At 56.6% G+C, this 25758-nt stretch overlaps 2 protein-coding genes across 10 annotated transcripts in view; one reads left to right on the plus strand and one right to left on the minus strand.

Moving 5' to 3' along the window:
* The first annotated feature begins 98 nt into the window (after positions 1–98).
* On the plus strand, positions 99–23769 carry RHOF (ras homolog family member F, filopodia associated). 8 transcript variants are annotated; one of them, XM_059894948.1, is made up of 10 exons: positions 99–219; positions 633–675; positions 2065–2169; positions 4118–4214; positions 7749–7798; positions 10507–10676; positions 10966–11053; positions 20718–20827; positions 20915–21049; positions 22175–23769. In XM_059894948.1, exons 6-10 carry the CDS (start codon positions 10539–10541, stop codon positions 22337–22339), a joined length of 636 nt encoding a protein of 211 aa, XP_059750931.1. In that variant the 5' UTR covers positions 99–219; positions 633–675; positions 2065–2169; positions 4118–4214; positions 7749–7798; positions 10507–10538; the 3' UTR covers positions 22340–23769. The 8 variants fall into 8 exon arrangements, with proteins under 8 accessions (XP_059750931.1, XP_059750937.1, XP_059750930.1 ...); XM_059894954.1 differs by lacking the exons at positions 99–219; positions 633–675 and adding an exon at positions 688–1003 and having other exon boundaries at positions 7749–9858; XM_059894947.1 differs by lacking the exons at positions 99–219; positions 633–675 and adding an exon at positions 699–1253.
* Positions 23736–25758, minus strand: part of TMEM120B (transmembrane protein 120B) — a 47254-nt gene continuing 45231 nt past the window's right edge. For both annotated transcript variants that reach the window (XM_059894945.1, XM_059894944.1), the window contains one exon: positions 23736–25481. In XM_059894945.1, the coding sequence (XP_059750928.1) occupies positions 25368–25481 (114 nt within the window). In that variant the 3' untranslated portion in view covers positions 23736–25367. The remainder of the gene's footprint in view (positions 25482–25758) is intronic.

Here is a 25758-nt window from a genome sequence, read left to right on the forward strand (position 1 = left end):
CCACCCCTCACTCTCGCGCTCCCACACTGCCTCCCCCCTCCCGGGGGGAAGGCCTTTTAATTTATTTATTCTGCTGGGACTTAGGTGGGGGGCTTGGCTGGCGGGGGAGGGGGTCTCCCCGAGCTCTACCTCCCGCGGCTGGGGCTACCCTCCGAGCCGCGGCCGCCGCGGCGTGCGCCTGGGGCCTCCAAAACTGTTTCCAAACTGCCAAAACCGGAGGTGGGCGCGTGGGGGCTCAGGGGAAAGGGCTGGGTTTTGGGGTGTGTGTGTGATTGTGTGTTTGGACGCTGAGAGCCGTGAGGGGCGGCAAGGAGGCTCCAAGACGAGTTGCAATCGAGGTATCTCGGCTCCGGCTTCCTCTTCTGCCCCGCGACCCCCTCCCCCCGGAGCGGAGCTGGGGAAGGGAAACCAGGATTTTAACCAAATTAGCATTCACATTCCTGGGAGGATGCAGCCCTTGCCTGGACCTGGGTGATAGAAGCTTCTTTCTGTTTTTATTTTTGGAGAGGAGCGCCCTGTAATTGTGAACACATGCTTCTCTCCCCGCACCCCCCCCCCTTCCTCCAGTCACCGACGGAAGAGAGAGTCCCCCTTTTTTGCATTTATCTTTCCTTCCCCTTTCTTTATTAAAGGTCCGGGAGTAGCGGCGGCCAATCAGCGCGCGGCTTCCATTTTGTGAGTTCAACTCCAAGGCTCCCGGGCTTCGCGAGGACGCGTTTGTAGCCCCCTCTGCCTCTCCTGTCGGGCGGCCGAGGCGAGGAAGTCGCCTCGCTGGGGCTTCGTGGTGGTGTATTTCACATTGGGGCTCTTTTCGGGGTTTGTAATTTGGCCGTGGGTAGGTAATTGGCTGGAGCAGGGCGGCAGGGCGCGGCAGCCAATCAGCGCGCGGCTTCTATAGGGCTTGAGTTATTAGACGCTGCTCTCAAAACATCCTTCATCAGACACCAAGGAGAGGCCAACAGATGAGGGGAGCCATTTTTCTGCAATGGAATTAAATGGCCAAGTGGGTTTTTCCTTTGTTGCAAATGGGGAATGTTTTTCCTTTGACTCCACCATCCAGTTCAGGACGCCTCAGTGTTGTGTTTAACATTTGTCAACAGGCTAAAGGACTCACAATTGGAAGAATGAAGAAGACTTTTTAAAAAGATCTGGATTTTTCCTTATGACTTGGAATCCATCTTTGTCTTGTATAACTAGGTCATAGCACACCATTAATGTCAGCAGTTAACAATTTTGAATTCCAAAAAACCTAAGTAAACGACATATTTAATTTTTTTTCCTCTTTTTTTTTCTTGGGTGGGTGGGGGGAGCTTGGAGCTGTCTTGATCTGTATTCTCTTGACTGAACAATAAATTTTTATATATATATAGTTTCCTCTATTAAACACTTAAACCTGGCCATCTTATTAACTCCTTCTGCTCTCTTTTTAACAAGGTAATGTTTTAAATGTATAGTTTTAGGACTAGCGAAATGGCAGCAACAAAAAATTGTAAGCAGTCGTTACTCTTTTAAGTTTTTAAAAACCTTTTACATTGTAAGTACCCAGTCCATTCTGTCCTTACGCAGTGCAGTTTTCATGTTAATGTTGCTGAGATGTCCTTAATTTTCTGAACCTTCATCTGCATGTATGTCTTTGTCGCTCTTGTCTAACAAAAGTTAAAATGCTTTTAGACGATTTTGCTTTTATACAGCTAGGGTTTTAGCTTTAAGCTTTTGAAAATGTTTACAGCAATAAATGCTAGTCAGCTTTCTTCCCAGTAACATGTACACTTTCTTTGAAAATCGATCTATTTGAAGAAAAACATCTCTGTTTTTCTCGTCTTGGTGGGGGGGGGGGTGAGGGAAAGGAAGACCTCTTTGTGTAAAGAGACTAAAGCCGTCACAGGAAACTAGATTAAAACTGGAAAACAAGTCCTAGCTGGTTCTAGCCAAACACCATCGTTAACTCGGGGGTATTTTCTATGGTGGTTGGGATGGCCGGTGCGTCTTTTGCCTTTTGTTTGATTTGACTGTGTATTTTCGCCTTTTGTCTCTTAATGACGGTCACACCATTGCTATATCCAGAGCAGTAAACAGTCCTCAGCGAAGCCGCCTTTTGCCAACCCAACCCTGGAAAATTTGCAGAAGTGGAAGGAGCAGAAAATGCCATGAGAGTGTAACTTTAAAAAGGTAACAACAACAAAAAAGACACCACCACTACCCCAAATATTCCCAACTAAACAATCCCCCTAAAAGATATTTTTTACAATAACACCTCCAAAACCTCCGCCCAGCTTGATCTTCCAGACTCCATGGCACCGGGCTGAGCGGGTAAGTAAAAAAAAAAAAAACCACCAACAACAGAAAAAGTGCCTTTTACCCCTTCGAGGAAATGTTTTTTCGAGCAGGCCAAGGGCTGCAAATGTTTGGGAGCTGAGGGGAGAAGGTTTCTGGAGCTTCATGTTTGGCAGCCGGATCGGGGAGGGGTGGCGGGGTGGGGACGAGAAGGGCTCTTCAGACCCTTTTGCCCCTTCTGCCCCGGAGGCGAGAGGAAGGTCTCCCCAGCGACCTCGGGCATCCACGGAGCCGCCTCCGCTCGTCCTCCTCGCTTTTCTAGGTCTGAGCCTTGGTGGGAGAAGAAATTGAAGTGCTTTGGGGAAGGGGGGCACAAAAGCCGAGGAAACCTCTCCTTCCGGGCCTGGGGCCTCTTTCCCTTTTGATTGTGGGGGTCTCGCCCTCCGAAGCCGGTTTTTCGGGGCTCCGGGGTGCGCCTGCGCTTCCTGAGCAAAAAAGGACAAAAGGCCGGCGTCCATGTTGGCACCATGACGCAGCATCTCTCCCGCCTGCAGCCCGAGCGCTGCCTGTGCTCCCGGCCGCGCTCGCTCCTCCCTCCCAAACACGAGTTTTATTTTCAGGTTCAGAGCAGAGCCGCCGGCTGGGCCGGGGCCGAGGCCGAGGCCGGGGCAAGAGCCAGGGCGGGACTGCGGCTGGCTAATGGCGGCCGCTCTCTTCCTTCCTCCCTCCTTTCCCGGTTGTTGTTGGGAGCCCGGAGCAGGCGGCGGCCCCTCGGCCGGGCCGGTCCCCGAGAGCCCGCAGGGCACAGCGCCCCGGGTCGAGGCGTGGTCACGGAGGCCGTTTTGGGGGCCGCGGGCCTGGGGGCGTCGCGCGCCGTGGCTCCCGCGCTCGCCTCCGCCGGGCGAGGCGGTCAGACGGGCGCCATTTCGCGCGCCGCCCGCGGCTCGGGCGGTGGCGGCCGCCGCGCGCCAGGCGGGAGGAGGGAAGGAGGCGGCGGGGCCGGGGGTGGGGGGAGGGGAGGCCGCTGCGGCGCCGCCCGCGTTCCAGGCCTCCGCCTGCGGGGACGCTCCTGGCCCGGGGAAACGTCGACGAAGAGCGCGGGTTCCGCAGCCTCCTCGGACCCCGCTCCCGACCTGGGGGCCCCCGCGGGCACGAGGAGGCCGGCGCGGCCGCGGGGTCTTTTCTCTTCCCTCCCGCGCGGGAGCCAGTAGCAAAGGGCCACGGGGCCAGTCGGGGCCTCGAGGCCGCCTCCTGACCCCGACCGGCTCCTCCAGAGGCCGCGGACTTCTTCCCCGCAGCCCGGCCCTGATCCCAGGCCGTCTCTGCTGCCCACCCCGAGCCTCGGCGCCCACGTCCGGCTTCCAACCGCCCTTTGATAGCCGAGCCCGAGGGGCGGGTGGGCCCCTTTTGTCCCCACTTGGGGCGTGAGGCCCTCACGCAGGCTACCGACGTCCCTAGGTGGCCGTCCAGGCACAGCCGGCCAGCCGGCGCTCTGGAGGGTGGGGTGGGGTTTGGGGCCTGGGAAAGCCGAGCGGGCCTTCCCCGGGATCCCCAGAGGCGGAGGGCTCTGGGGTAAACCCTCGCGTCTCCGGCCCTTCCTGGGGGAGGGGATGCGGACGGGGCGGGCCTTTGGAAATGCAGATGAGCCGCCGCCTGCTGCTCGGCGCCCGGGCTGAACCTTAGTGATTCATCCACACCCCCCTCCTATTCATTCTGGAGTGAGGGCCGCCTTGGCAGCTGGGAAGGGGGGAGCGGCATTTGTAAGGCTCCCCTTCCCTCATGGAGACCGTGTCCGGTTTGTGGCCATCGACGCCCTAAAACACCCTCCGATTTTTCCCCCCAGGATCATGACCGGAGAAGGGGCTCGGTACCCCCAGAGTGGACCGTCCTCCTTTGGACAGAAGCAGGCCTAGTTTGACTCTGACAGTTCTCCCACTAAGGTAGGTGTGAGCCCTTTCCCAGCCTGCGAGAGAGATTTGGGGGGCTTTGGCCTGGAGCCCAGGGAGGGCGGGCACCCCAAACCTGCTAGTCTGGTTCTGCAGCCCTTCCCCCACACAGATGTGTGGGACTGTGTGTGAAATCGGCTGCCTGCTGGGCCTGCTTGGTCCATCCATCCCCGCCTGTCAGCTTCCGCTGTCAGGAGTTTGGGGCGTGCAATTCTTTGCCATATTTAACAGCATAGGAGAGGCTGCACTTGCATGTATTAGGTTGGCTCAAAAGTTCGTTCGGGTCTTTCCGTAACATCTTACAAAAGCCCGAACGAACTTTTTGGCCAACCCAGTATTTCCCAGTTGTGTGCTGTGTGGTGGGTGGAGTGCCCTGGATGCCTCTTGTGAAAGACACAGGCAGCTGCCAGGAAACCGGGCCCAGCCCTGGCCCTCCCTTCCGGCCCCCGCTGGGGGCGTGTGGGGTGACTGTGTGAGCTGGCCTCTTCCCCTCTGAGGTCTGGCTGCTGGGGAGGTGAAGAACAGAAAGACCTGAGATCTGGGCCAGCTTTCTTTAAGAAAGAGGTTTCTTGACTCTTCCCCTTCCAGGGAATTCCCACGATTACACCTCACCCAGGGCCCCCCCACCCAACCAAAAAAAAAAAAAGAAAAGAAAAAGCCCTGTTTGTAGAACGGGACAAACCCGGATTTGAAACCTGGCTATCCATTTTACCTGCTGTGACCTTGCGTAAGCAGCACAGACCCTCAGCCCCAGTTTCACCATCTGCACAGATTGTCAAAAGTTGAGTGTGCAGCCGAATCACACGGGTGGCTCATTAGAATCGACTCCGAGGCCCGGTCCTTGAGTTTCTGATTCAGTAGGTGGGGCCTGAGAACTTGCATTTCTAACAAGTTCCCAGGTGATGCTGATGCTGCCTTGTGGAGACATTTTGAGAACCTTTGGGCCAGGTTACACCTGGGGAGTTGTGAGGACCCAAGCATGTGCGCTTGGAACCCCGACCTATTTCTTGGTGCGGAGGTGTCGTTTCGTAGTGATGGCAGCTCTCCTTATTCTCACGCAAGCTGACAGCATGCAGTTTCCCATTCTCTTTATCTCCAGGAAGCTCCGCAGCTGGAGACAGTGCGGCCCTTGCTCTGACCCCTCCCCCATGTGATCTCTAGTTTGCGATTACTTTGATGAGCCATTTGGGTCCAGGTGCTGCTGATTGCGCCGCCTCCCTCGTTCGGGCCCAGGCTTGACTTCCGGGTCTCATAGGCTCTGCTCACTTTTATCCCATCCCTCAGCTTGGGGGCTGGAGTGAGGACTGGGGGAGCCGTAGGGTTTGACCCAGAGGTTTTGTTGGGGGCGTGTTGGTGCTTAATCGAGGGAGGCTCTAAGGCAGGCAGCTGTGGGCTTGACTCTCCCCTGTGCTGGTTGACCTTGGGCGAGTCTCCTGTGTAAAGTGATGATAATGAAGCCTACCGTAAAGGGTGGAGGGCGGATTAAGTGCGATTAAGGGGGCCGGCCTCACAGGCTTCACACTAGTAGGCCCCCCTTCGGAGGTGGCTGCGGGGAGTGGTGCTGGGCTGTCTGAGAGCTCCTCCCCCAGCAGCCCACCTCGTGGCACGTGGCACAGCCTCAGGGCAAAGGGGAAGGCTGACATTCTGCAGGATGGGCGCCAGCTCCATTTTTACTCCAGTGTGTGAGTTGGGATGGTGGCCTTTCTTCAAGTTCACAGGCTGTTCCATGATGGGTCATGGTTTGGGGGGTGTCCCCCACCCGGAGAGTAACGTGACTCACCCAAGGTCAGGAGGTCACCACCGGCAGTCAGGATGAGATTCCAGGTGTCTTCCAGCCCAGCACCTGTGTCCGTGGCACCCCCTCGCCCCAGCTGCTGGGTTATTCTGGGCTCCTGCCCGTGCTACCTGTCTGCTGGCGTCACTGCCTGGGAGCTGGGAAAGCTATTTGGTTGAAAGTAACCAGCGTGGTACTCTCAGCTCCTTCTGGCTGCCATGCCTTGGCGCCATGAGGGTCTCCAGATAAGCTGGATTTGGTCCACGCTGTCTTTTGCTGGGGGCAAAGGGGTGCAGCCGACCACACCTGGCACCAGACTCCCTTCCCCCTACCCAGGGTGGGCACTTTGTAAAAGTTGGTGAGGCTCACATTATTAGTATCGTATGAGCCTTTCCCTCTTTCCACAGTCTGCCCCAATCCGGAGGTTTAAATTCGGCTCTGCCGTTGATGAGTTCATTCAACTCCCTGAATTCTCAGGTGACCTTTCTGCTCCCTGAGGGTGTCCTGCATCCCTTCTGATAGAGTCCTTGGGGCTCCACGGGGCTGGGGTCTTTACCTCCCGTGGGCATTGGATAGTTAAATAATTGATTTAAAACTTTTCCTCCAGCAGCAGCTTGGAGGGTTACAGCCGGTTCCTCCGCTCCCGCCCTCGGACCAATTAGGGAACAGTGAGGTGCTCCACTGTGGTCCGGGTGTGATTCTTGGAAGGGAGAGGTGTCCCGATGACCTGGAAGGATCGTACCCCTTCCCGCTTCCTTTCCTTTTTCACCCACTCTAATTTCTTTGTCTGGCACGCCAGTACCTCCTAGGTGAAGGGAGGGGCGGGGCAGCCTATCAGTCCTCAGACTGCTTCCTCTGCCGAGAGGGTGGCTCCACCCACCGGTCACCCAGCAAGCTCGGGGCGGGGCTGCTCCTGGCGCCCAGCCGGTGGAGCCTGCCTGGAGAGGGCCACGCCAGCGGAAGGGCGGCCGGAGGTGGCCGGACCTGCCTTCCTACTGGACGCCAGGGCCCCGCCCCTTCCGGCCCGTTGGCCGAGAGCCCAGGCGTGGAGTACGACCTTTTGGACCCCCTGGGTGGAAACAACCTCTGCCTGGACTGTGGAGATGGGCACTCCGCCATCTCAGAGGCTGCCTGGGTCCAGTGCCGTCTCCATCTGGCCAGTGACCTCGACGAGCTCCTTCCCCTCCAGGAGTCGTGGTCTCCCCTGTGAACCAGGAGGAGGAGGTTGGCAGATAACCCTTGACCTGTCTCTGAGTCTGGCTTTGTGGAGGTATCTCTTTGTACTCCCGCGGTGACTCCCCTGACCCCACCACCAGATGTTGAGCCTGGAGAGAGTCCTGGGACAGGGATAGACAGCCTTGATCCCCCAGGCTGCGCTGGGCCACCTCCCATCCCTGGGACCTCAGAGGATGGTCAGTTACTTCTGTCTCACGTGGGGTGGATGACCCCTCAGGTGTGTAGTGACCTCCCAGAGTGTGCTGGGGCACCAGGGAAGTGGAAGCTATTAGCATTGTTGTTAACATCCGCATCCTGACCTGTGCTGGCCAGACCTTGCCCTGACAAGACAGAAGTGGATCTGGCCCTACTTCTCTCTTGTGATCAGTTTGCCTCACTAGATCCCAGGCCTAGATGTGAACACAAATCAGTTCACCCCCGCAAATGCCACCTGCCAGCTCCCCTAGGCTTCTGTGTCAACAGCTTTGTGGGAAGAACCAGTTTAAAGAATTTTTTCTTACCCTCCTAAATCTCTCCAGGAATTCCTGGTGAATAGAAGAATGGCATGGGTCCTCGGAACATCTTGCAGGTAAGGGAGTAGGGCTCCCCGGGCCTGTGTGTGTTCCCAGTGCCTCAGCTGGCCTGCCCTGGCCCAGCACCTCTAAGGAAGCTCCGAGCAGCTGGCCTGGCTGCTGGGTATTTTTAGCTCCAGATCCATCCCCTACACCACCACTGGAGCCAGGTCCAAATCAAACACGCTCCAGGCCGGGTGAGGCTGGGGCTCTGTGCCAGCCTCTTGGCCAGGCAGGGGTGGGTGGGCAGGCTGGGGCCAGTGTCAGCTGTCCTGCCTGGACCTGGGCCAGCCTGGGAAGACCTGCTTTCGTGTAAGTCATTTTTTCTGTTATAAGTTGAAATCCATTAGTTAGACAGAAAAGGTGGAAACCGAGGTCTGAGGATTTTGAGGAAAGTCAAGTGCCCTCTCCCTACGGGCTGGAGCAGTTTCCACAGTTTGCTCAGAGTGGGCTGATCCTTCTAAGTGAATTCTCTCAAGGCCCTTCCCAGATGAGGTAGTCTTACTCTCCCAGTCACTCCTGAGCTTCAGGGTACCTGATGTGAGGTCAGGCCTGTGCCTGGCTCAAAGGTAAGTGGTCCTCCCCTCCCTCAAAGCCCTCTTCCATCCTCCCTCTCCCTGAGTGATGGCTTCCTCCCCCTCCTCTCCTGCCAGCCCCAGGCTGCCACTGTGCAGAGATGGCCCCAGCCCTGTCCTCACCAACCAATCACAGCTCCCCCCTGGTCACCGGAAAGAGCTTTGGCTGGGCTCCTCTCCTGTTCAGAGCCTGTCTGACACCCATCTTGAGCCCAGTAGCCAGGCCTCTGTGATCTAACCCTCATCACCTTGACAACCATGTCTGGCCTCCCTCCTCACGCCCCAGCCACTGCCAAACCTGATGGGGTTTCCAGCCACCATGCATTTACTCAGGCTGGGTACCCATCCTACTTCCACTGGCCCTTCCTGCCAGCACTGCCAAGCTTAGTTCATGTGTTGCCCAGCTCTCAACCTTCTCTGAACCCCACAGGGGCTCCAGTGTCTGAATTGTTCTCATCTTGCAGACTCCTTTAGACTGCTTCCCCCAGGACTGAGTTCCTCCTCAGAGGCAGGAACACAATTGCCTCTCAATAAACGTGTGCTGCAAAGAAGGAATGAATGAATTGCTGTAAATTTGTCTAGGGGTGCTTGACCCAGCAAATGCCCTCTGGCCCGGTGACAGGGTAGGGCTTTCCACCTAAGAACCTGGAGCTGGGTCTTCTCTTCCCAGCTCTGGGCTCTTTGTGGGCTTCTGGGGGGCAGTCTCTGCTGCCATCTGGTGGTCAGATTATGCCTTGCATTTTCTGAAAACGTTGACCTGGCATTTATGGTATTGCCGGGTTGGCGATTTCCTTTCCGAAGTAAAGTTTACCTGATCCTTGCTGAGAATCTGAAAATGGGGAATCTTCTGGGTGGGGTGAGGGCAAGAAGATCCTGAATCCTGCCAGCCCTTCTCTGAGGAAACTTTCAGATGTCCTACCCCAGCTGGGAAAGATTCTGCTCTCTCACCTAGCCATGTCTCAGTGCCTGCCTGGTACATGCCTGCTCCTGGGGGTCCCTCTGCCACTCCTGACCACTGGCCTGGTTTGTGCAAAAGACAGTCCAAGGGAGGGAAGGGGTGGGAGGCAGGGGTGGTTTCACCCAGCCGCCCTGATAGTACCTGGCCAGAGTGAATGCTCAATAAATAGCAGTTTGGGTGAGGGGGTTGAGGAGAAAGGTTGGGATGAAGGATATGTGGCTGCTGGCTGGAGAACACAAATTTCTTGGTGGGAGCAGGCTTATCAGTCTCCAAAGTGGACGGAAGGGGGCCCAGCTTATCTCAACTAGATTTACCCTGACCTTCCCCTTCCCCTTCTCGACGGCGTCTTGCTTGGTTCACACGCCTCTGGGCCTTGCTAGAAAGAGGTTCCCGCCCGCTTGGTTTGGGGCCAACCCTCGAAAGGGTTCTGGGGCCAACCGTCGAAAGGGTTCTGGGGCCACTCACCTGTTCCCAAACTCGCCGCGCCGAGGCCATCGCCCGGCAGAGGGCGCCAGACCTCCACCTTCGGGAGGTGGGGTGATAGGTAAGCGGAACCGCTATTCACCAACCCACACACAGGCTCACTCCCACAGGGCCAGACCACGTGGGCAGAGAGGACCCCTATGCCGGGATCTTAACTGGCACCACCGATGCTACTTTCTGGGGGGGGGGGAAACTGAGGTCAGAGTGGACTTCCCCAAGACCACATAGTTGGGGCGGGGCGAAGCTGGGGGACTTTTCCCAGAGCTTGAGACCAAGGCTCCTCGAACCCGAGGGCTGGGGGGCAGTCCGCCAATCAAAGAGACCCTGCCCGATGGAGGAGGCCGAGTCGGCCAATCAGAGGGTCCCTGCCCGAAGACAGAGACTGCCAATCAAGGGTGCCAGGCGGGAAGGGGCGGAAACTATCAGATCTTGCCGGTTGGGGCGTGGGGGGCGCCGTGACTAGCAGGAGAGGAGATGGGAGCTGCGCTTGCCGCTGAGCACTCCGTTTCTCAGTTGCCTCAGTTTCCCTGGGAATGAGAGGTGAAGACTCTGGGCCGAGAGCCTAGCAGGAAGGAAATACGCTGGGAGGTCGACCAGGCCGGCTGCCTGGCGGAGGAGGTGCCGGGTCCGAGGGCGGGCCTTCTCTTAGCCCCGCCCTGGGGCCCGCCCCGCCCCGCCCCGGATCGCTCAACCGTAGCGCTCTCCTCAGGGCGCCGCCGCCAGTGCTGCCTGCTCCTGGCTATGGACAACCCTGGGGCCCCAGCCCCGACTGCCGCCCCGGGCCCGGGCAAGAAGGAGCTGAAAATCGTGATTGTGGGCGACGGCGGCTGCGGCAAGACCTCGCTGCTCATGGTGTACAGCCAGGGGTCCTTCCCCGAGGTGAGGCCCGCCGGGGGGCTGGAGGCAGGCTGGGGGCGGGGGAGACGGGCTTGGGACCACTGGGAGTGAGGGACGGACCTCAGCCTGCGCCCCGAGCCCGGACCCCAGGTCCCTGGCGTCCTGCGCACGGAGAGGCGGCCGTCACCCCGGGGCGCCCCCTCGGGAATTCCAGAGCCCAGCAGAGTGAGGGGGGCTGAGCCGGATGGGGTGAAGGTGGGGGTGGGGATCCAGTCGGACCCTGGGTCCCCGCCGCACCCCTTAAGAACCAACCCTGCCCGTTCTCCGACAGCACTACGCCCCATCCGTGTTCGAGAAGTACACGGCCAGCGTGACCGTGGGCAGCAAGGAGGTGACCCTGAACTTATACGACACCGCCGGTGAGTGCGCCTGCGCGGCGAGGGTCCTAGGGTCCGCCAGGAGGGTTTCCCCTGAGGGGCATCCCCCGCCGGGCATCCCCGCCCGCCCTTCTGCCTCTCCCGGGCCCTGACATCCCGTCACTCCTGGAGGGCGCGGAGGGGCGCTGGCTGGGAACCGGTTGACCACCGCCTGACTGGGTGGTGCTGGAGGCCGACAGAGTCGCCCCATCTGTAAAAGGAGGGTATTTGGAAGAGGTGAGTTCCTGAGCCACCCTCCTAGCGCTGATGTTCTGAGGGCTCACGGGTTCCTTCCTCTCCTATGGTTCTAGAAAACCGTGGGCTTTGCTTCTGCTTATCATGGTTCCAGGATTTCGTGTGTTACAGGCTGTGGTCTCTTAGGATTCCGTGGGCTGCAGATCTGAGTCCCCTGGTGCTAGGGTTCAGTGGGCTGCATTTCTGGGTCCTATGTTCTAGAATACTTTGGGCTACAGATCAGAGCCTGTGACTCCAGGATTCTGTGGCCAACAGTCCTGAGGCTCTAGGGCCCTGGAGCTACACATTATGAGTCTCATGTTTCTGGAATTCCATGGACTATGGTGCATGACTCTGAATTCTATGGTCTGTAATTTTGAGCCTGTGGTTCTAGGATTCTGTGGCTACAGTTCTGTTTCTTCCTGGCACTGAAGAAGGAACAGAGCTCTAGGGAATGTAGGTCCAAAATAAGGTTCTCTCTGCCACCTGCAGCTCCTAAGGCAAGTGTATTTATGCTAATTGCGTCACAGTCATCCGCGTTCCTATTGTTGGGGGTTGGGTGGAGGAGCACAGCCAACAGGAGGATTTGGGTAACACTGCTGGTACTGGTACCCTTGGGGAGCTTCCATCCTGCCCTGACTCCCCTCTGGGCTGAATCAACTTTGGGGAGCAAAGGTCAGGATCCCAGCTGGGGCCTCACCCAGCCTCTGTGACTCAGTGTTTAGTGATTTGCAGGGAACTATGTCATCAGGTGTCCCTTCCCCTGTTGGCCAAGCTTTGTATGTATCAGGTGAAGTCTTCCAACTGGCCTTGGATAGGGCCAAAATCCAGGACCACCCCTCTCCTCCCCACCGCTCCATAAGGCTGTCAGTAACATCTCTCATTCCACCCTGGAGAGGTTCAGGAAAGGGGCTCTCCCAGCCCCAGGCCCCTCCTCCATTCCTGACTTTGCCATATGGGTGTGTCCCCCCTATAGTGGCCTCTAAGGACCCTCTCTTGTTGGATGAGGGCCCTGCAGGGCTGCCCCCAGAACAGGGCCATGCCTCTAGCCCCTTGAACTGGGAAAGCCAAAGGCGTCTGAGGAATTCCCAAGGGTGTGGCCACAAGAGCAGTAAAAATCATGGTGTCTGGGACACTTAGTTTCACATGTTTCCTGTCCGGGACCCAGGTAGGGGCAGGTTCATTAACCCCACTTTGTGGGTAGAGTGCTGGTGGGGCAGGGCGAGTCAGAGGGAAGATTTCACTCTCCCTTCCTTCCTCTGCCCTCAGGGCTTCACCGCAGCCTCCCTCATCGGACCCAGAGTAGGGATCGCTCTGGTCTTTCTGGCCTCACCCAGAGAAAGATGCTCAAAGAACTTATCAGCGTAGATTGTCCTGTAGAGGTTCTGGAAAGCTTCTACTTGGTATAAGGAATGATTTTCCCTAAGAGCTACTGTGGGAGGGATGGGGAGAGCTCCTTCCCAAATCATCAGAAGTAGTGACCACTCGGGGCAATGATTACCTGTCCACAACTTCCTGCCACATGCTTTGGAGTCAGACCTGGGCTTTGATGCCGGCTCCCCTGGCTGCGTGTCAGTGGGGACACCTAGGTCTCAGTTTCCTTCTCTGTAATCAAGGCTAAAATAGTTGTGAGGATTACATCAAATTCATGTGACATGCAGCACTTAGCGCAGGGCCTGGCTTTTGTGAAGGGCTCGCTAAGTGTTGTCATTGTGATTTTTTAACCTTCTGCCATTCAGGCCCAGGCCCCAGCCCAAGCCTATTCTTTTGAACCCGCTGCCTGCAGAGCTCTGTGCTGGCCCCCACCCCCTGCTTTCCCAGCAGGACTGTTCCAGGCGGTAGAAAAGCAGAGCTGGGGTTTGAACCTCTCAGTGGCATCCCTGGGGGAGTAGACTGGCCTCGCAGTCAGCAGGACGGCCCAGGAGGGATATTCTGGGGGGAAGAGACGTGGCCGCTCCCTCAAGGGTGTCCCGCTGTGACTTGGGAAGCCCCACTGTCAGGAGGAGCGTGAAGGAAAGCCTGGGTCATTCCTCTTCCACACGCCAGTGCCCAGCATGGTGCTTGTCCCAGAGCGAGGCTTGTGGAATGAATGAACGAAGAAGAAACCTGGGTGCAGAGACACCCCTGGAGAAGGTCCTTTGTGATAAAGGTGATGAGATTCGTCTCTCTCTCTGGGGTGGACAGATATCCGAAGAAAGTGGCAGAAAGAATGGCCAGGTGATCACCTAGAAAAAGAGACAGAGGGTGAAGGGAGTGGCCCAGGTAGAGATGAGTAACGGTGGTTTTATTTATTTATTTATCTATCTGTTTATTTACTTATTTATTTATTTATTTTTGGCTGCGTTGGTTCTTCGTTGCTGCGCGTGGGCTTTCTCTAGTTGCGACGAGCGGGGGCTACTCTTCGTTGCGGTGCGCGGTCTTCTCACTGCGGTGGCTTCTCCTGTTGCGGAGCACGGGCTCTAGGCGTGCAGGCTTCAGTACTTGTGGCACGCGGGCTCAGTAGTTGTGGCATGTGGTCTCTAGAGTGCAGGCTCAGTAGTTGTGGTGCACGGGCTTAGTTGCTCTGCGGCATGTGGGATCTTCCCGGACCAGGGCTCGAACCCGTGTCCCCTGCACTGGCAGGCGGATTCTTAAGCACTGTGCCACCAGGGAAGCCCCAAGTCTAGTAAAGGTTGTTGTAGAAGGTTCTAGAACCTGATGGGCTAGACCCCATGGTGGGAGGTGGGGGGGGCAAGGGAGCATCTTTCCAGCCAACCAGTGGTGCCCAGAGCTGTGGGTTGGGGTGGCCCCCCCGAGAGGCTGAACTTCTCCACACCCAGGACCTCAGCCACAGGGGTCCGTGTGGGAGGACAGTCTGGCTACTTGTCTCCGTCCTGCGGAAGCAGTTACAGACACCACTGCGGCGGGAGGGTGGATGGAGGGGTGACGGAGCTCTCAGTGCGCAAAGGTGAAGGGGGCGGACGCTGTGAGCACCCGTTGCCCTAGCAGCTCATCTGCCGGCCCTGACACCCTCAGAAGCAGGAAGCTGCGGTGAAGTCTGAAGTTTCCTGGGCAGAGAGAGGGGAGGTGGGGGCGAGGTGGGATGTTAAGACACCAACCAGAGATAGAGCTAGCTGGGCTTTGGGGTGGGGCTCCACAGGACTGGCTGGAGTTGCCCCGGGAGGTGGGGAGCTGTGGTCCCCTTCCCAGCCTGCGATGGGAACAGTAGGAAAAGTGGGGCGCAAAGCAGTCGCTAAGACAGGAATCACGGACAAGAGGGGTGCCTAGGAGCCAGGAGCCCTGGAGGCGGGGGAGCTGACGCTGCGGGTCTGTCGGCGCATGCGTGGTCTGAGCTCCAGGCCGCGGTTAGGAGACACAGGTGGGCGGGCCCCAGTAGCACTAGTAAAAGTAGGTTCCTCTTGTGGCAGCTTCCCCTTCTCACGCTGCCTGCACCCCTCCCCTGACCAACACCCCGGGCCAGATCTGGGAACCACGTGCCCTGTGGATGTCCTCTGGCAGATTTGGGGACCACTGTGGCCCGATGACACCCTCTCCTCAACCCGGCACCAGGTCTTAGAGACCATACCCCCGAAAGATGACTGTCATGGCAGAGCTTCCCACAAAGGAAATAATGCTCGCGTGAGCCTCACTTCCTCAGGCCCCGCGGCACCGCCAGCTTCAGGAAGATGGGCAGCTTCTGGGGGAGCTGTGGCTCAGAAGACCTTTCCTCTCCAGAAGCAAATGTGTCCTTTTGCACATAACTCGGGGGGCTTTTTTAACCTCTCAAGCCCGTCTGCAGAGGCCAGAGTGGGACCCCTGTTTGCCTCTGGGCAGATGACTTTGCCCCCTTTAAGTCTTGGCATCACTGTGGGTAAATGGGGAGGGTAATTGTATCACCTTGTGGATGGGAGACCTTCTAGAGCTCGTGGGTCCAAAGATCTGGGGTTAGAATCCCCCACCCAGGTCCCCATTCAGTTTCTATTTCAATAGTAACTGCAGGCCCACACCTTTGCCCAGCATTGCTTAGCCTACAAGTCCTTTACTTCCAATATCAAGGGCAGGGTTATCACCCCCTTTTTCAGATAAGGAAACTGAGGCCCAGAGAGGGAAGGTGCCAAGATCATGGAAAATGAGTCTGAGTGGAGCTTGGCTTTCCTGACTCATAGGGGTGGGGTGTCCAGGACACTCCACTCCTCCCAAGGAGACATGACGTCAACAGCACCCAGGTCTGCAGGCCTGGTCCCTGTGTGGAGGCTCACACTGAACTCCTGGGGAAAGCTGAGCCAGGCACAGTCAAGTCAAGAAGACAGCTGGGAAGAGGCGGTGGGATCTGGGCTGGCTACCCATCCTCTCCCAGAGTCCCTCCCTCTCAAGATCCCCTTGTTGGCAGCCTTTCCTCACTGGGTCAGGGTTGGAGCTTGTAGGGTGAGGACAGCTCCCTATCCTCTGGAGTGGATTGAGAGAGAAGCACCCCAATAGTCCTACCTATGGTCTTCTGTCCTTTATGAAGCTTCCCTTTGGCTGTGTGACATTGGGCAAGTCACTTCACCTCTCTGTGCTTCAGTTTCTGCATCTGTAAATTGGGGATAACAATAGCAGTAGTGGGAATTCCCTGGCGGTCCAGTGGTTAGGACTCTGCGTGTTCACGGGCAAGGGCCTGGGTTCAATCCCTGGTCGGGGAACTAAGATTCCACAAGCTGCGTGACTCGACAAAAACAAAACAAAACAAAACAAAAAACAATAGCCAGTAGTGAGGAATCATAGTGAGGAGTGATGAGTCTATGCAGGTAAAGGGCTTTGAATGGGGCCTGGCATGTGATGAGTGAGAGCACTGCCAATAAATATTGTTGATACTAATCATTTTTACTATTATCGAGGCTCAACTGCTCCTCACATATCCATTTCACAGATGAGGAAACTGAGGTCCAGAGATTAATTCCCAATTAGGAAGGCTTCCCAGGAGGATTGGAGCTTTTACAGCGTCTGGGCAGGAAACTGACCTTGGAGCTGGGAACTGCGTTGGTGCTTCAGCTCACAGGGAGCCCGTCAGTGACCTTGAAACCCGCAGCCCCACCGGGCTCCTGACAGGAAGAACTTGCCCGCCCAGCTTCCTTGGGCGGTGGGGGGGGGGGGTGACTGCTTAAATTAACACAGGTGGGACTTCCCTGGCGGTCCAGTGGTTAAGAATTGTGCTTCCACTTCACGGGGCACGGGTTCGATCCCTGCTCGGGGAACTAAGATCCTGTGCGCTGCGAGGTGCGGCCAAAAAAAAAAAAAAAAATTAACACAGGTGATGGAAGTGAAATGCCCTTGCAAACCTGAAAGCCATAGAGATTATTATTCCACTTTATTCACCGGCTCATTTGTTTGTTCGTTCATTCCCCAAATGTTTATAGAGCCTGTCTGTGCGCCAGGTGATGTAACAGTGAGCACTACAGAGATGGCCTGTCCTCAGGGTCTTACGTGCTCATGAGGGACATCTCCCCCCACAAACGAAAAAAACTGTGATGTCAGGTAGTGATACTTGTTAGGAAGAAAAATAAAGCCATAGTTGGTCATGGGACAGACTGCAAAGGAGGCTCTTGTTTCAGAGCAGTCTGGAAAGTTCTCTTGGAAGAGGTGACATTTCTGCAGAGACCTGAAGGAAAGGAGGGAGTGAGCCATGCTGTTACCTGGGAAGAGCCTTCTAGAAGAGGGAACAGCAAGGGAGAGGCCCTGAGCCAGGAGCAGGCTTGGTCTGACTTCCTCATTCAACCCACTGCAGTCTGACTCCGCCCTCATCAAGCCTGTTGCAGTCAGCACAGGCCCTAATTGCGAAGCCCAGTGGCATGTCTCAGCCCTCGTCTCTGCTGCATCTGACAAGAGTTGAACAACTTCTCAACCACGCACCAGCCAATAGTGACTGGACACCTACCCGGTGCTAGGAATGATTTTTAAGGACAGACACGGACCCTGCCCTCAGGGTGCTTACAGTTTCCGGGGAGACAGGCGGTAAACAAATAAATGTGTGAGTACAGGCTGTGGATGGACTTTGCATGGTGAGGGAAGGCCTCTCTGAGGAATCAGCCGGGCAAGATGGGAGGAGACGTCAGAACACCGTAGCCCCGTTTTACAACTGCTTGTCTTCTCCTGCTGTGTTTCTAAAAGGGAATCAGAGTGTACGTGAGGCCAGAATTCTGAGGCTCATCATATCGTAGAGGCCCAGAACCTGTTTTTGCGCACTACAGAGCAGAATAGAGCATTGCTGCGTATCAGCAGAAGGAACACTGGCCTTGGAATTGAATGAATGTGGAGTCAGGCCTGGCTCTGATTCGGTGACCTCAGAGGGGTCACTTCACGGCTCATGTTTCTTTATATGTAAATGGGAGTATTCATAAGATCCCTGACTAGCACATCAGGCAGGTGGTTGTTGTCAAGGTTTCTTTTTTTTTGGCTGCGTTGGGTCTTTGCTGTTTTTTTTCTTTTCATGGGTCTTCGTTGCTGCGCACGGGCTTCCTCTAGTTGCGGTGAGCGGGGGCTACTCTTCATTGCGGTTCGCAGGCTTCTCATTGCGGTGGCTTCTCTTGTTGCGGAGCACAGGCTCTAGGCACGTGGACTTCAGTAGTTGTGACTCGCGGGCCCTAGAGCGCAGGCTCAGCAGTTGCGGTGCACGGGGTTAGCTGCTCCGCGGCACGTGGGATCTTCCTGGACCAGGGCTCAAACCCGTGTCTCCTGCATTGGCAGGCAGATTCTTAACCACTGCGCCACCAGGGAAGTCCCTGTAAAGATTTCTTAATCATTTATAGGCAAAGGCACTCTAAAAAGTGTGACGGGAGTTCCCTAGTGGCCTAATGGCTAGGATTCTGGGCTTTCTCTGCCAAGGGCCCAGGTTCAATTCCTGGTTGGGGAACCAAGATCCCAAAGCCGTGCGGTGTCGCCAAAAAAAAAAGTGTGACGTATAAGGTGGCGTCACCAGTAAGTAGTAGAGAGAAGGCAATTATCTTGAAAAAGGAAATACTGTGGATGGTCAGTCTGAATGTTTAAAAATAAAATGCTAGGAAGGAAATGGGGGAAAAAATGAGGGAAAAGCATTCCAGGTGTGGCACAAGAGCTTGATGGGTTTGAGAAACAGCAAGGAGGCTGCCTTGGTTGTACTGCAGCGAGTGAGTGGGGCAGGAGGAAGGGGGATGAAGTCAAGATTGGTGGGCACCAGGGTCACGTGGACCACTGGGAGAGGCTTGGATTTTCTGCAAAGGGCAGTAGGGAGCCACTGAAGGTGTTTCAGTTGAGGGGAGAGGCGTGTGATTTTACTTGTGTCACCATCCATCCAGCTGCCAGGTGGATAATGGATTGAGGGGCAGCAGGAGACCAGGGAGGAGGTGGCACGGAAGACTGACGGTGGCTTGGATGAGGATGGTGCCATGCCGTCCAGTAGAACTTCCTGCAATGATGGAGATGTTCCGCACCCGCACTGCCCATTACGGTAGCCACTAGCCCCGTGTGGCAGTTAATTACTTGAAATGTAGCCAATGCAACGGAGAACCTGAATTTTTAATGTTAATTAACTTAAATAGCCACATGGGGCTAGTGGCTATCCTATCAGAAAGATGTGGACAAAGGTAAGGAGAGGGGACAGTTTGGGGACATGTATGGGAAGGGGAGATGGGCTGGAATAGCATGTTGGGCCGGTTTCCCACCATCTTACAAGGATTTCTCCAGCTTTCTGGTAACGAGGGCAGGAGGGCCTGAGTCTGCCGGGCCCTGACTACCCCTCACCCCTTCTCCAGTGTTGAGGGAACTTTGGCTGAATGACAGCACAGACAGTCCTCCCGGCCCAGCCATCACTAGATCTGGGTTCCCAGTCACTGCACACCATCAGGGATCCCTGGGCTGAGGGGGGCCAGTGGGAAAGGAGATGGCAGCCGTGCCCTGTCATCAGCAGGGGTCTGGGAGCAGGATGTGGCCTGTCTGTGCTCTTGGGAGAGGCTGCTTGTCCTGAGAGGCCTTTGGCAGGGAGGGATCGGAGGGCAGGCGGCACCTTCCCGGCACCCACAGGCTGGAGGGAGGGGCAGGAATTCCTGGGCTCTGAGTTCTGTGTTCCCTGGAAGGTAGTCACCGCCTGAGTCTTTCTGCAGAGGTGGCCAGGGGTCGCCATAGGGCCTGAAAGACTCTCAGTTCTCACTGTGGTAGTTTTAAAATAGGGCATGACAACCACGTACAGTGTGTGATCCCGGGCCTGCTTCTGAACCAGGGAAAAAAATACTACAGGACATTATTGATGCAATCTGAATACAGCCTATGGATTGGATTAGAAGAGTACAACGTCAGTGTTGGTTTCTGAGTTTCATACTTGTCCTGAGTAGGTGAGAGGACGTCCTTGTTCTTAGAAAAACCGCACAGGAACTCTCCCGGGGTGGGGGGGGCGGGGAGCCGAAGGTCTGCAGTTCCTTCTCACGTGGTTCAAAGTGTATATATACAGATAAAGCAAGTGGGCAAAACGTAAGGCCTCGGTGAATCTGAGTAAGGGAGTTCTGTGCTCTCTGTTGAAATTTTTCTGTAGGTGTGAAATTGTCAATATAAAAAATTACTAAAAAAGTTTTTTTTAAAAAAACCAAACCCACCGTTGCCCAAGCCCAGCCTTGGGTTCTGATTCAGTTGGTGCTGGGAGGGACCAAGTGTCAGAAGTTGTCAGTTCTTCCTGGTGAGTCTGGTATGCAGCGGGGGTGACAGCCACTGTGCCGAGTGGACCTGGATGGGCGCACGTCTGTCACCTCCAGCACCCCCCACCCTCCTCCTAGTGTTGGCAGGAATGGCAGGAGGAGTTCAACCAGAGGCCATGCACCTCTCAGCCCTGGGGCACACTCCACTGTTAACTGCAGTGTCCTGGGCCTACCCAACCCCACCGGTCTGAAACTTCAGGGAGGGGAGGCTTCACTTCGGATTTGGTTTCAGAGTCTGCGCTTTTAACCTGAGCACCAGGGATAAGGATGGCAGGGAGGGGTGATCATCACTGGCATGATTACGAGCAGTTTTTCCAGCACTTACCCTGCAATCAGGCCTATCTCTGATCACTGCATGGCTTTTTTTTTTTTTTAATATTTATTTATTTGGTTGCGATGGGTCTTAGTTGCAGCAGGTAGGCTTAGTTGCAGAACGTGGGCTCCTTTGTTGTGGCATGTGAACTCTTAGTTGCGGCATACATGTGGGATCTAGTTCCCTGACCAGGGATCGAACATGGGCCCCCTGCATTGGGAGCGTGGAGTCTTATCCAGTGCACCACCAGGGAAGCCCCTGCATGGCTTTTATCTCGTGTAGGACTGTGGGCTGCCACCTCTGTTTTACACATGAGGAAACCGAGGCCTAGAGTCTCTTGCCCAGGAGACCCCCAACCCCTCACCCATCTGAGCCCAGACAGGGGACTCAGGTAGAGAAGTAAGTGGTACCTCCCTGACCTCCACCTGCTGTCTGGTTTCAGGGCAGGAAGATTATGACCGGCTGCGGCCCCTGTCCTACCAGAACACCCAACTCGTGCTCATCTGCTATGACGTCATGAACCCCACCAGCTATGACAACGTTCTCATCAAGGTAAGGCCCCTCTCCCAGCCCGCCTGCCTCTGGAGGAGGGGCCACGGACAGGGCCCCAGCCCTGATGCCCGCCCTCTCCTTCCACAGTGGTTCCCTGAGGTCACCCACTTCTGCCGTGGGATCCCTACGGTGCTCATTGGCTGCAAGACAGACCTGAGGAAGGACAAGGAGCAGCTGCGCAAGCTCCGGGCGGCCCAGCTCGAGCCCATCACCTACACGCAGGTGGGCCAGGGCCCCTCCCCCGCCCCGCTCCGCTCCACCCCATCGCCAGGAGCCCAGGAGGCCAGGACACAGCCATGGCCACAAAGCCTCCCAGGTCTTTGGCCTCTGCACTTGGTGTGCTTTAGTGGCCTTTTGGGAGCTGAAGCCAGCAGGATTCTAAAAATAATAATTTTCTTTTTTTTTGCCGCCCCGAGCAGCTTGCAGGATCTTAGTTCCCTGACCAGGGATTGAACCCAGGGCCACGGCAGTGAAATCACCGAGTCCTAACCACTGGACTGCCGTGGTTAAGAATAATAATTTTTAGATATTAATAACGATAGGCCACTTGTCTGAGCACTTTACATTACTTACCTCATTTAATGCTTATAACCTTGAGGCAGGTACTATTAGCGCCCCCCATGTTACAGAGGAGAGATGGAGACTCAGAGAGGTTAAGTAGCTTGCCCGGGGTCACACAGCTAACCTGAAGTGGAGCCAAGATTCCATCCCAGTCACTCTGGCCCCAAAGCCTGAGCCCTTAACCACCACCCTGTCCCATCCCCCCAGAGGCCTGGAAGGGCAAGTCTGTGTCAGAAACCAGGGTTCCTTTCGTGAGCCTGACCAAACCCTGTGGCCTTCTGGGTAAGGCATGGCAGAATAAAAGGAACACAAAGGAAAACTAATGAAGTTTAATAAAAAGGAAGAGGCATTAATAAATTTGTGTTAGAAATACTGTTTTTACTCTAACAGCCAGCTCAGTTGCCCGAATTGTGCTTTCGGGAAGAGCGGGGGAGAGAAGCATGTAGGAAGCCCTCTTGTCTTGAGGCCTTCAACTCTCCTCACAGGCCTGGCAGACACACCACCCCGCCCCAGTTCTCGGCTGAAGTCAGCCCCCATCTCTGCCTGAGTTCGGGGGAAGCGTGGGCTGGAGGCCAGGACAGAGCTCGCAGCAGCTACAGCCCATAGGCCACACCACACTGGCCCTCATGGTCCATCCGCACACACTGGGGAGGGCTGGCCCTGGGGTGGAGAAGCGTCCCCACCCCAAGGCCTCCGCCCCCAGAAAGCCCCCAAATCCGTGAGGGGTCTCACAGGAGACCCCATGCTCCAGGCCCCTCGTCTAATCGCGGCCCCTCCCCCCACCAGGGCCAGAGCGCCTGCGAACAGATCCAAGCTGCCCTCTACCTGGAATGTTCTGCCAAGTTTCGGGAGAACGTGGAGGACGTCTTCCGAGAGGCCGCCAAGGTTGCCCTCAGTGCCATGAAGAAAGCACAGCGGCAGAAACAGCACCGCCTGTGCCTGCTGGTTTGACACCTCCCGGCGGGGCCCACGGCCCTCACGACAGAACTGACAGGACCCAGGCTCCCAGGTCCAGACTGCTCCCTGGATCCTGCCCCCTCCCCAGCTCTCGAAGGGCACTTGGAGTCGGGCGTCTCCAGGGCCTGGTGTCTGGAGTCTGTGGCCAGGCTCTTGGAACATTCTGGAACTCTCTCCTTTCCCAGCTGGGGCTCTGACCACGAGCCCCCCTCCAGCCTGCGTGGTGGTGGTGGTGGTGAGCGAGGGTGCTGGACTCAGTCCCTCTGCACCCTGGAACGAGCATTTGTCCCCAGGACTCAGGAGTGCCCTCATCACAACCAACCCCCAGCTGTGTGTCCCCCTCTGCACACCCAGTAGGTCCTCAGAGCCTGTGCTTGAGATGAGGAATGACGTCTGGTATGAGGATAAATGTGGACTTGGCAGCGTTCCACACGGCCCCCAAGCCTGCTCTCCCAAGTCACCCGCCTCCCTGGTTTCCTGAGATAGGCATGGCTGCATCCTCCAGCTTCTTGCTTCCTCCCCGCAGGAACTCGGGCACCAGGATGGGACCGAGGCCTATCAGGAGAACACAGGCCCCAGCCCCAAACGTGGGGGGCCGGCACCAGCCCCCTCCCTACTCCCTTCCAAACAGAGGACTTCAGTCTCAGCCCTCAGCTTGGCTGCCATCTTTCCAGAGCTGGACGCACATGAGGCAGAGAAGAACCTCTCTCAAAAAGCAAAAAGTATTCCCTGGACCATCCACGTGACCCTTGCTCAGCGTCTCCTCACCTGCAACCCCTCCGCTCGCCACTACTTGCTAGAAACCCGAGATGAAAAGTGACATCAGCTCCGAGTGATCTTGGGCAAGTCAGGTCTCTCTACAGACTGTCTGCACAAGGACAGCACTGGCTCATTTAAATAGTCATCGGGCTCCCATCTCTCACAGCCTCCAATTCTGCCAAGATGTGGAGATCTGGAACCAAGGCCATCCTGGCCTCCTGCGAGAACAGACTTGATTAACCCCCAGTGCAGATTCACTGAACCTCCTAGAAGGTCTGGGGTCAGGGGCCCAAGAGTTTTCAAACAAGTGCCCCAGGTGATCCTGATGCCCCAGAGATTGAGAGCTGGTGGCTCCTGAGTAAGCCCAGGAATCAGCGTTACCTAAGATGAGATGATGGCTTCAGGTGGCTCCTGCCATCCCCGGTATCTCCTGCCTCAGCCCCCTCCCTTGCCCAGTGCTTCGGCCCCCACTAGGCCTGAGAAAGAGACTTCTGAAGTCTACGCCACCCCACCTAGGTTCCCCAAGGCCCTGCCACACCCTGGGGAGTCAAGAGAGCATTCGGTCCAAGGCTTCGTGGACAAATGATGGTCTAGGACAGAGGTCCACAAACCACAGTCTGTGGGCCAAATCTTTATTTTTGTAAATAAAGTTTTATTGAAAAACAGCCACGCCCATTCGTTTATGCGTTGGCTGCTTCTGCCCTCCAGTTGCAGACTAGAGTAGTGTGAGAGACCATCTGGCCCTCAAAGCCTAAAATATTTGCCATCTGGCTCTTCACAGAAAAAGTTCGCCAACTCCTAGTCTAGGGCAAACCCAAGTGCCTAAAGGGCCAGATGGGAGACCCAAATGAGTGAAGTAGGGCAGGGATAAAAGGGAGTGGTGGGGCCTATGGCAAATTAGAAAGCAAGCACCCCACCCTAGACAAGGCAGCTCAGCCCAGCCAGATGCTGCTCTGTGGGAATGTTTCTAGATCTTTCCATTTCTCTAGGGAAAGTGGAAATCTGGATTTTTATGTGGAATCTTACTGGGGGGAGGGGAGGGGAAATTTCATACTTTAAAAGTTTAAACCCCTTTGAGGCCCAGAGCATGATTATGGACACCATCTATGTACTCTGGTCAGCAGGGATTTCTAAGTTAAGTCGTTAAGGACGGCTGAGGCCCATATGAGGAGAAGACGCAGAAAATGCAACCAAACCTGTTGGCTTCTTCACCCTCCCCACAGATACAGAACCTAACGTGAGGTGACCAGCAGACCTGCCCTGGCCTCTAGAGTGTGGCCTCCTCCTCGAAGTGAGCCTGCTCAGGCGCCCCCCACATTCCAGAACCTCTGAGGTGAAGGGAGGAAGCCTGAGCATGGGAGACCTCCACGCTGGCTTACATCCCAACCAGCGCCGAGGGGCTTGACCCCACGCCCTGAGTGCTCACGGAGAGAATCTGGGAAGGTGGGCTGAGGGGCGGGGGTCATGAAAGCCCCCAAAAGTGGACCCAAACTTTGAGGGGGGGGAAAAAAAAAAAAAAAAAAAAAGCCCTCACACCAGCCAGACGATGCAGGAGCGCCCTCTGGTGGTGACCCTCAGAAAACCCTCCCGCCACAGGGCCGCCCTGGGCCGGTGGGAGGCAGGGCCGCCTGGCGGCCAGCAGGCTGCAGACTCAGGAAGCACAAAGAGCACGAGACACAGACGGACAGCGGTTCCCCGAGAACCTGAACACCCGCGCGGCGGCGGCGCGGAGGCCGGGAGCTTACAGCAGAGGCGGTGCCCCGGGGAGGGAGGCTTCCCGGGACACGGAAGGGCTTCCTTCCACCCGCCTGGGACTCAGTTAAGTAGCAGGTCAGCGGAAACCCAACCCCAGCGAGGCACGTCCTAAGCCCAACCTGAGGGGCTCAAACGACAGGATGGGGGACAGAGGGGGGTCCCTGAGGCTAAGCCTCCGCCACCCCTCAGGAAGACTGACGCAGTCTCGCGGAGAGCAGCGGGGGAAGAGGGCGGCAGATTCTAGGGAAGGGGGAGGGCCGATATTAAATATGTCATAAATAGGGAGGCTGGGGCAGGCTAATACTGCACGGACAGGCTGGGGTCACATTCCTCTTGCCCGGCCGGGGACCGGGGCCTCGGCTCTGCTCCCAGTGATGCCGCTGGCCCCTGAGGTCACTGCTGCCAGTGGCCACTGGCACTGGTTGGGAGGAACCCGGCAGCGAGGGTGTCGCCTGGGATCCCCTGCCAGTCTCAAAGTCCGGGGCTCGAGGGGCGCTGGCCCCGTGGCTCACAGCTTCTTGGCCTCGCTTCTGTTCTTCTGGAGTTTGGCGTGCACGACTTTGAGTGTGGTCAGGAAATTGCCGAGGAAGAGGACAAGGAACGTAAGCGCCAACACGAACACCTGGGTGGGGGGCACGCAGAGAAGGGGGCGCCCAGGGCAGGGAAGGCGAGGCAGAGAGCACAAGAGAAAGAAGGCAAAGGCCGCGCCGGCTTGGGTCAGCTCTCCTTGCTGAAATGCCCCCCGCGCCCCCCCGGGACCTCAGAACCCCCTTGGCACAAGCTACCTGCGAACTGCAGCGTTTGCCAGCAGAAGGCAGAGATCTGGGCTAACTGGGTGAAGGGTGCGAGTCCTAGGGGATCAGGCAGAGTCCTGGGGGGCTCCTCCCGCAGCCCCCCTC

Source organism: Balaenoptera ricei, chromosome 14 (genome assembly GCF_028023285.1).
Source record: "Balaenoptera ricei isolate mBalRic1 chromosome 14, mBalRic1.hap2, whole genome shotgun sequence".
NCBI classification, from domain to species: Eukaryota; Metazoa; Chordata; class Mammalia; order Artiodactyla; family Balaenopteridae; genus Balaenoptera; species Balaenoptera ricei.